This window comes from Odocoileus virginianus, chromosome 7 (genome assembly GCF_023699985.2).
Source record: "Odocoileus virginianus isolate 20LAN1187 ecotype Illinois chromosome 7, Ovbor_1.2, whole genome shotgun sequence".
Lineage (NCBI taxonomy): Eukaryota > Metazoa > Chordata > Mammalia > Artiodactyla > Cervidae > Odocoileus > Odocoileus virginianus.
In genome coordinates, this window is record NC_069680.1 from 1,962,848 (window position 1) to 1,972,909 (window position 10,062).

At 49.1% G+C, this 10,062-nt stretch overlaps 1 protein-coding gene across 1 annotated transcript in view; it reads right to left on the reverse strand.

Moving 5' to 3' along the window:
• The window catches only part of RRP12 (ribosomal RNA processing 12 homolog), a 29,010-nt gene extending 19,262 nt beyond the window's left edge, over positions 1-9,748 (reverse strand). Inside the window, exons 1-10 of the mRNA XM_020883496.2 lie at positions 9,506-9,748; positions 8,749-8,981; positions 7,155-7,238; positions 5,756-5,832; positions 5,187-5,292; positions 4,866-4,982; positions 3,666-3,804; positions 3,450-3,577; positions 2,426-2,524; positions 1,725-1,816 (exon numbers count right to left, since the gene is read on the reverse strand). Coding sequence (XP_020739155.1) covers positions 1,725-1,816; positions 2,426-2,524; positions 3,450-3,577; positions 3,666-3,804; positions 4,866-4,982; positions 5,187-5,292; positions 5,756-5,832; positions 7,155-7,238; positions 8,749-8,981; positions 9,506-9,644 — 1,214 coding nt within the window. The 5' untranslated portion in view covers positions 9,645-9,748. The remainder of the gene's footprint in view (positions 1-1,724; positions 1,817-2,425; positions 2,525-3,449; positions 3,578-3,665; positions 3,805-4,865; positions 4,983-5,186; positions 5,293-5,755; positions 5,833-7,154; positions 7,239-8,748; positions 8,982-9,505) is intronic.
• Between the last annotated feature and the right edge of the window lie 314 nt (positions 9,749-10,062).

Sequence of the window (10,062 nt, forward strand, 5' to 3'; positions counted from 1 at the left end):
CAGTAGGTCTTGGAGATCTCCCCATATCAGCATGCACCCATCTACCTCAGTTATTTCTAACAGCTGCCTAGTATCCCACTGTTCACACCTAACCAGTACCCACTGAAGGAGTCTTTTGGGCCTAGAAAAGAGAGCAACAATCTCAAAGGCCCCTTGCTGAATCATCTAACTAAAACAAAGCATAACTTTAGTTCCATCCTGATGCTCCGCCAGTTACATCTATCTGGGACTTATCACCCCCTGTCCAGAAACCTACCACCCCCTACACCCGCCCAGAAGACTTATCACCCCGCTGCCCAACTACAAGTGTCATCTCAACAAAAGAATACTCAAAATATCCCACCTGATTGATGTTTCCCTTATCGCTTCCACAAACCTCCCTATAAGTATGAAGCCTCCCTGATCCCTTTCGGCGCTCAGCCTGGTCGTTAGGCCGACTGTCGCCCCTCCTTGCCTAAATAAAGGTAACCTACTTCTGTTGAGGTCGTCTTTCCTTTTCTGCCTCGCCGGAACTATGCCTTACACCCACCCTGGGACACATCCAGGTTGCTCCTAGGTGTTTCTGCCATAGGGTCACAAAGAGTTGGACATGACCAAAGTGACTTAGCACATACGTATAAAAAGCATCCTACAATTACGGGAGACCTCCTGCAGGATAAACCCTGAAAAGTGGAGAACAAAATGATCTGGCCATTTTCTGGCACCTCCAGGTAAAGAGCAGTTTGGTGCAGGAAAAGAACATGAGTCTGGCAGACCCGGCACTGCTCCCTCGCAGCTGCATGACTAGCTCACACACAATGCTTCAGTTTCTAGTTTATGAAATGGGCTGAGACCTTCCTCGTGGGGTGGTATGATCAGTGAGATGGAACATGGAAGCAGAGTACGCAGCACAGTCTTCTGGGGGCCAACCAGAAGCCTTCAGGGGACAGAGGATGACATAGAGGTCAAGCCGTCTGGGACTCGACCCTGGCTCCAGGCAAAATGAAATCACCAACTGACACTCTGTTTTATTCTCAATCTTATTTGGGATAAGTGGAGCTATCCAGTGGCTACTATAAGAGGGAGTGTTTTGTGTGCATGCTTTAGTCATATTCAACTCTTTGCAACCTTATGGGCCAGGCTCATGGAATTCTCCAGGCAAGAATACTGGAGGGGGTTGCCATGCCCACCTCCAGGGGCTCTTTCCAACCCAGGGATCAAACTCACGTCTCCTGCATTGGCAGGCAGGTTCTTTACCACCAGCACCACTTGGGAAACCCCATGTTATGACAGAGACACAAAACAGAAACTGGGTTCGAAGGACTAAGAATCCCAGAGACGGGGACCATTAACCCAGGTGGGAAGTAGGGTCGAGCTGCAGAAAGCAGATGATACCCTCTAAGAAGCAGACGACTGCACAGGGTGATAGCTGGGGGTGACAGCCAGGGGCCCTTGGCCCCCACCCTTCAGTGGGGAAGATGCTCTCAGAAGACCTTGTTGCTCCTCACAGCTGGTTGGTAATCGCTCCGGCAGGAGAGGCAGCAGCCCTGGCTAACTCAGGCTGTGCTCCCCAGCCCTGCCTTCATGAACTCAAGAGCTGGTCTGCACACACTCAACACAGAACCGCCACCACCCCCAGAAAAAGCTGAACGCCCTCCAATTTCTGGCTCACAGCCCTCCTGTCTGCAGTGCAGGGTGGGGAGCCTGGCTGGTGGCTGCAGGACCGCCCTCTACCATGACCTTACCTGACCAGGTTGATATGGGCTTTCTCCATGACCTTCAGCCAGGCCAGCAGGGGCTGTAAATCATTCTCACTGGGAACGTAGTCGTACAAGGCCTAGGCGAGGGACCAGGAACAAGCAGGTGACTGAGCAAAGTGTTTCAGCAGCAGCCCAGTGACAACACCCCTTCCTATCACTGCATGACAGCCTGCACATGGGGCCCTAGAACTCACAGCCCCCTTGGCCCTCCTTTCCCTGATCCATGAAGCCCTTCTGCTTCAGCTTCTAGGGGAGAAACGTCTTTAGGAGCAGTCGAGAATAACTTGGGTTATACAACCCTTTGTGAACCTGAGAAAGACCAGAACGCTTCTCTGGAAAAATGCATGTGAGCACATACACATATTTTTACAAACAATTTTTTTTTTTTGGTGGGGGGAGGGTTGTGCCCCCTTCCCCAAATCCACCTTGAGATCCCTGTTGGAGGTACCTGCTACCATGAGGCCATGCTGAATGGTTTACTGTGTTAACTACCACAAAGTCAAGAGTCAGGGCCCCACCTGTGGACGCTAATGTGGCCTTGGTGGACTGTCTCCTGGCTATCTACCCGCCTCCTATTCTGTGACAGCCCAGCCTGGCCTATCCAACCTCGCTCTGTAGCCAGGTAACAGGGCTGCCCCCTGGCACAGCCATGTCCCCCGTTTCCCCATCCCTCCGTTAGGTCTCACTGTGATGATCTGGGCGTTGAGCTCTGCCGGCAGGGTACTCGCACTGGGCTTGGCATGGAAAAGGCTGTGAAAGGCCTGCATGGCACAGGCTGTCACCAGCTGGAAAGGACATGGAGGTTAGTGGGGAACCCACTGAGGCGGTCACTGCAGCCCTGAGCTCCTCCACATCCCACTCCATCTGGTGGGTTGTGGGGGAGACCTGGGCCCTTTGAACCTCAAACATGCCCCTGACGCCTGGATACTCAGACACAGTTGTTGCTTTAGGAAGTCTTGGCAGCCACTGGGAAATTTTTTTAATGATTTAAACAACATCAGAGAAATGTGAACAAAATGTTTTTAACATTATGGGCTAAAAAAACAGGCTACAAATGGTTGGCATACTATAATTAAAACTGTATTTTTATGTGTTTGCTTATCTAAAAAGAAACTGTCTAAAAGGATACACAGCAAGCTGCCTGTACTATTTCTTAGGAAATGAGACTTGGCGGGAAAAATAGACCTCTATTTTTTACTTTATATACTTTGGAGTTTTTTTTTTTTTTTCAGAGCAACAATCATGTTATTTATATAATGAATATTTTAAAATATGTATGTGAACAAACACTGTAAGAGAACATATAAAGATTAACAAAATTGTGCTAGGATAGCAGAAATGCAAGGCATCACTTCTATGTGTCTTTAGAGTGTCATATTGAACTTACTAAGTAAGCAAAAGAAGGCGAGAGAGAGAAAAATATAACCATAAGCATGGGTGGGGCAGAGCTTAGGCAGGGGAGGACTGCTGCTTCACCAGTCCCACCCAATTCCACCCCCTCCCTGAGCTCATCTCCCAGCTGAGGCTGCCCCGTCTGCCCCACACCAGGGATGAGATGGGTCCTCGAGTGTAGCCAAGAGCAGGGTCGGGGCCAGGAGACCCCAACTCCCACTTTTGGCCTGAACAGTGAGCCTCCCGAGTGCCAGCACACAGGCCTGGGGTCTGAAGCTCTGCCCTCCCTCCTCCTCATGCACTGGGGCATGAGCTCACCACATGGTTCAAGGTCATGACCCGCAGGAGAGTCTCGCTGCAGCTCTTCACCAGGCCTTCTGGGAAGCAGGGCAGTACGTCCTTCAGCAGGGTCAGCATGTGCAGCATGGTGGTGGCCTCCTTGGAGCCTGGCAGACAGAGGGCAGCTGAGACTCCAGCCCACTGTCTGCAGCTGGCCCCAGCCCCGCCCCACCCACTCCCACCGCTCTGCCCCACCTCCGGACTTCTCGATCTCCTGGATGCAGAACTTGGCGGTAGAAATGGCAGCAGGGTGATGGGCAGGGGCCTTTTCACCAAACATGAACTCGCTGCCCTTGAGGATGGAGCACACCCCATGCTGGGCAGCCTTTCGGATCTGAGGGGCAAGAAAAGGGGACAGGGCCGGGTCAGCACTCAACCAGCAACATGGGTGGTTGTCACGACCACCAGCAATGAGCAACAATTGCACACCCGTGCTGGGTGTGCATGGACTCCCGGGCTGATAAGTAAGACAAACCTGGGTTTCAATTTCTGCTCTTCTACTAACTCACCAACAAACCTTGAGCAAACCAAACTACTTAGTCTCTACGCTTCAGGGTCTCATCTTTACAACACGGATTCCTCTGTTCACGCCATCATCCAACAACAGAGTGCTCACCAGTTCAGCAGTGAACCAGCAACTCATCGGGAGATAGAAGTAAAGAAATGCATGCCAGAACACAAAAGTACTTTGCAGACAATAAAACAGGGGTTGTTTCTTTTTTATGCAGTGATCAGGTAAGTGTCACCTCAGTGATGTGACGTTTCAGCAGAGACCTGAAGCAAGTGAAGGGACCGCCATGGGGATTTGCAGGAAAGAAGGCATAGGCCTGCCTGGGATCAGCGTGCTCAGCACCAGGAGTGACTTTTAGGACTGTTATGACTGATACACGCCCCCCAGTTCTAAAGTTCAGAAGGAAGCAGCGTGGCCGAGAATCACTTACTAGGCACTGGCTATAAGCCGGGGCCTGTACCAGGTCTGAAGAAATCACCCGAATGTCACCATGATCTTGCAGCAAAGTTGATTTATTATCCCTATTTACAGCTTAAAAAACCAAGACTCAGAGAGATTAGGTAACTTGTCCACGGTCCCAGCACAGTGAGTCAAATATTCAGCTCAGTTCTGTGTGACTCCAAAGCCCCCTCCAGCACCCTCTCCTTCCACTGTAACTAAATACATCACTGACCAGTGAGGCAGCAGAGACTCAAACAGGCCTGACTATGACCATCCCTCCTGCAGAAGGAGTGAGCAGACAGGACTTCAGGCAGGAGCAGAAACTCCAGATAGGAGTCCAGCACTCAGGGTGACCTCCCTGGGCCACTCAGCAGGCCAGCAGCAGCCAGCTTACTGGGATGGGAGTGGCCGCCCCCTCCCACCCCGGGGTCCCACAGCCTCACCTTAGGCTTGGTGTGCACGGTGAAGCTCAGCAGCCCGTGGTGCACCTGCAGGGTCACAGGGAAGCTCCAGGCCTCCAGGTCCTGCTTCCGCAGAAGGGTGGCCAGACAGGAGAGGACCTGAGAGGAGAGGCAGAGACCCTCAGCTCTACCCGCTTCTGCCAGGTGGGAGATAGCCCGGGTTCTCAGGGACTCCGGAAAATGCCAAAGGGCTTTCTGAGGGTCCACAGAGTGCCTATATCCCTCCCAGGAAGCGTGCAAGCTTTAGCCAAATCAGGTGAGCTCTGGAAGACGGCAGGGGGACACCCAGACCCAGACACTGACCCATCGGAGGGCAGAGGTGGAGCCACTGATGGCCTGGGCTGACATGATATCCATGAAGGCTTTGGAGGTATCGGAGAACTTCTTAATGAGCACAGGACTGGGCACGCTGAAGGGGAGAGAACAGAGACGGTGAGAAGCCCAGAGGGGTCTCCGAGAGCTGCTGGTCTGGAGAAGCTGGACAGAGCAGGGCAGTGCGGGCCCATCACTCAGCTGGCTCCCCTGTCGTGACACCCAATTCAGTGAGTTTCGATGGCCCTTGAGCTCCCCGTCTCCCTCATATTCTCCACCACTACTGACCCAATGGGCCCTTGGAGGCTCCCCCCAATCCTCTCCCCACGTGTCCCCTGGCTGCAGGTCCCCAGACAAGCGGGCCCCACATCCCACCTCATCCCTCCTGCCCAGCCACCCCAGTCACATTCTGTCCTGTTAACATCCCAGGCCTCCCGGAGCCTGAGCCGGGAGACTGCCACTGGATACTTAGCATCTCTTTGTTCTTTTTAATAATTCCTGTGTTACTCCCTCCCCTCCAGCCCCGCTCCCTTCTTCCCTCACAAGGAGCCAGGACTCACCGCTTGAGGACAAGGTTCAGCAGGTAAGCGACAGCAGCCAGAGACTCCGTGGACTCCACTGCTTCCATGGTTGTCATCTGACCAGGCCATGGGGTGGGAATGTGGGAAGCACGTCATGCGGGGCAAATGGGATACTGGGGCCCCGTGTACCCATGGGGATGGTTAGGACCAAGAACCCTGGTGTCAGAAGCTGAAATCCCAGCTCTGTCACTGTGACTCTGTACTAGCAACTTAACTTTTCTGTGACTCGGGTTTCCTCACTTGTAAAACAGGGATAATTAAGTTGTGAGGTTTAACTGAATTAGTACACATCACACTTAGAACACTGCCTGACATGTGATGAAAACCATTATACTGCTATTCAATTTACTTCATTATTCTAGAACAGAGGTTAAAAAGCATTTTCTGCAAAGAGCAGCCAGATAATAAATATTTCAGGCTTTGCAGGCCACATGTGGTCTCTGCTGCATATTCTTCTTTGTGTGTTTTAACCATCTTATAAAAATGTAAAATCCATCCTTAGCCCTCAGGCTATACAAAAACAGGCCATGGGTCAGATGATGCCCATAGGTTATAGTTTGCCCCTTCTCCACAATAGTGGTTCTCACACTTTTAAACCCTTAAAAATTATTGAGGATTTCCCCATAGATTTTGTTTATGAAAATTATATCTACTGATATTTATCATATTAAAAATTAAAATGGAGAATTTTTTTAAAAAACATAAGAATATGCAAGCACAATTCCATGAGCTGTTAAAATGTCATTAGACATTACATAACTTCTGGAAAACTCTAAGGTACACTCACAACACAGAAAAAGGTAAATGATGGTCTAGTAGTACTATGGAAATAATTTTGACCTAGCCAAGCCCCCAAAGGGCTTCCCCAGTGGCTCTGAGGTAAAGAATCTGCCTGTGATGCAGGAGATGTGGGTTCAATCCCTGAGTTGGGAAGATCCCCTGGAGATGGGAATAGCAACCCACTCCAGTATTCTTGCCTGGAGAATCCCATGGACAGAGGAGCCTGGCGGGCTACAGTCCATGGGGTCACAAAAGAATCGGACATGACCTAGAGACTAAACAACAGCAAATCCCCTGAAAGCGTGTTGGGAACCCCCAGACTACACTCTAAAAACAGTTTTACTAGAGAATCCCCTGGGTGTAACCCAGTTTTATCAACTAGGGAAAGAAATAAATAAAAGAGAGGACTGGATTTTGTTTCACAAGAATCATATAGGAAATCCCGCCAGCCTTACCAAGTCATCTGAGAATAACTGAAGCCCTTTCACCTTTTCAAGGCTGTCTTTCTCCACCCCTGCATGCAGGGGTCCCTGTCTTCTCTCTACAGCCTGAAGAACCTGCTACTCCCAATGCCCACCCGAAAGTCGCCTTCACTCACCAGTGCGGCAAAGTACTCAGTCTCGGTTTCCTTCCCACCCTGGGAGCGAATCACCTCTGTGACAGCAGCCAAGACAGCACAGATCTGCACATAAGGGAGAAGCCATCTGTCACATCTATTTCCAATCAAATCCCACCCCAGGGTAGCCTCTTCTCCTTCCTCCGTCACAAATTAATCTCCTGACAAAGCCCAGAGCAGACAAGATGAACTGCACCCTGAGCCAGGGGAACATATCACGGGGCCCAGCAAACTGGAAGACATACACATTTGCCCCAAAACCCATCTCCAGGGCTCTACCCCTTATAGAAATATCCGCACAAATGTGCAAACATTTGTGTACAAGTGTGTTCACTGCAGCAACCAACTGGAACAATGACGCAGCCTTCAGCAGGGGATTAATAATGTAGTGTCACATACTAATGACAAATTTGAATACGATGTAACCGCTGAAAAGAATGGTGACCACCTACATAGATGAATTTAGAAACACTGATCAGTGGGGAAAAAGTTGTAGAATAGTGTATATAAAATATAATGGTGCTTCAGTAAACCTAGAAAAAATCTGGGTAAAAAAGTCTAGAACAGCATTAATAACTTGATAAAAGGTTATTGAGAACTTGAGATCTGGCTAGTATGACTGAGGAACTGCATCTTTAAACATCTTAATTATTTATATTTAAAAACAAATACTTATTGGGAAACAGATTTAGAACTACTTGGGTATAAGAATCTACTTTTGCAATTGTAAGTTTCATGAACTTTAAATACTAATCAAGTACTGCCAATGAAAATTTAGCATCCAAATGGAGGTGTCAGACTAGATTCTGAAAACTCAGTACAATAAATATAATGCAAAAATACCTCACTTTAAAAAATATTGATTATAAGTTGAAATGACAATATTTGGAGTATACCAGGTTACATGTGAGATACATAATTAAGGTTACTTTCACCTGCATCTTTTTTTTACTTTTATTTAACATAGCTACTAAAAAACTTAAAATCCTTTGTGTGGCTCACATTACATTTCTGTTGGACAGCACTGGTCTAGAAAAGTACACAGTGACTTGTTAACAGTAACTACCACAAAGAAGTTAAGCTGGGAGGCGAACTTTCATATTTTATTCTACTCATCTCACTTTGTTATCATTTATAGTTTTGATACTTCTCATTTAAACAATGAAAAAATATAAATATATACAATTTAAAATTATAAACAAAAAAGTAACATTTAGGTCCTATTAGATAAAACATTTCCTAGCCACTGTTATTCAGTGTTAATTTATTTAATAAATGTTTTCTGAAAACAGTCTATATAAAAAGGCCTGTGTAAGGTATAGTTGAAGAGATAAACGTTTGCAAAATATTTTTTGGACATTTGGAAATTGTCTGGAAAATACACTGAGTGACTTTACACTTGAAATGAGAAGATACTCAGAAAAAGCAGAGTGGAACCTACCCTAGGAGATGCAATAGGTCAGGGACACAGAGGGTAGGAAGGGTGACACAACACCCAGAAATTCCACCTGTTGTCACCAGACAGCAGTCAATTGTCCCCCGCCTCCAGCTAGCCTCAGGCTGAGCTTCCCCCTACCTCCTTGTGGGCAGCCGAGTTGGACTCCCAGAAGCGCTGCACTTTGCTGAAGGTGACGTTTGTGCAGTCAGACAGGCCGCTCAGGAAGGTGCCAGAAGACTTCTCGGTGAAAGCTGGCGTCACCTCCTCTTCTTCCATGGCCGTCTCGGGAGCTTCGCTTTTGCCCAGGCGCAGGGACCCTGACTGCAGCTCATTATGCAACTTCACTGCATCAACCGTCAAGTCGCTCTTTCCTGAGAACCAGCGATAAACAGTAAGGTCCCCACTTCTACTCGAAACTCCTTGGCCAAGAGAACAAGAATCATCCCTAGGAAACAAACCGACAGTCTGGGCTCCTAATCTGAGAGACTAAATTCTGAACGCAGTCCGCCTCAGCAGCCCACGGTACGCCTAGAATCAGACCCAGAAAGGGAACCCTCCAGCAAACGGTTTCGCTTGTGTGAGTCGGCTGGGGGCTGCAGTAAGGGGCCTGGGAAAGAGAAGAGGGTGAAAGCGCTCTGTGAAGAGCCAAGATTAATCACAGGCATAATTACAGACGCAGATACTCGTGGTACCCAAGCCAAGTTATCTCCCTCCTGTGAACTCACTTTCTGCATCTGTTAAATGGGGAGAGTGGGCCCTTACAGCAGATTCGAGATTGGACATTTTAAGAGACGAAGCGTCTGGTGCCTGGGCCCCAGAGCGGCTTAGATCCGTCGAGGCTCAGGCCGGCCCAAAACCCCGCCGCCCGGCTGCGCCTTGATCGCGACCCTGCTACCTGAAGGCCGGCTGAAGAAGCGGCTGCGGGCGGCCTGGCGGTGGCGGCAGATGACCGGGTTGCTGTCGCTGCTGTGGCCTTTCTTCCAGCGTTTCAACTTGGCCGAGACCCCGGAGGGCAACTTCCCCGAGCGACCCATGCCTAGTATGCAGGGAGTGAGTTTAAAGGACTGGGTTCGGGGAACTAAAATACACGCAGGACCCACGTGGGTTCGCAGCCGCTCCACTTCCTCTTCCTCTGGCGTAACTTCCTTATTCGCGGCCGTTTCCATGGCAAAAGAATCAACATCCGTCTCACGTAGTCTCCAGGCTGTAGCCTCGGTTGAAGGAGAGAGGCTGGAGGGAGATCCATTTCTAGGAAGGAAGCTCTGGTGGTAGAGTGTAGCTGGGGTTCTTACCCCTAGGCTACTGCTTCTTGGCCACAGGAGTGAGCCTTGTTAAACTGGAATTCCTTTGCAGGTTAAAACACAAACGTAGATTTATACTTTTTAAAATCTAATTTCAGGGATTAAAATCTAATTTCAGGGATTAAAATCTAATTCCCTGGTGGTCCAGTGG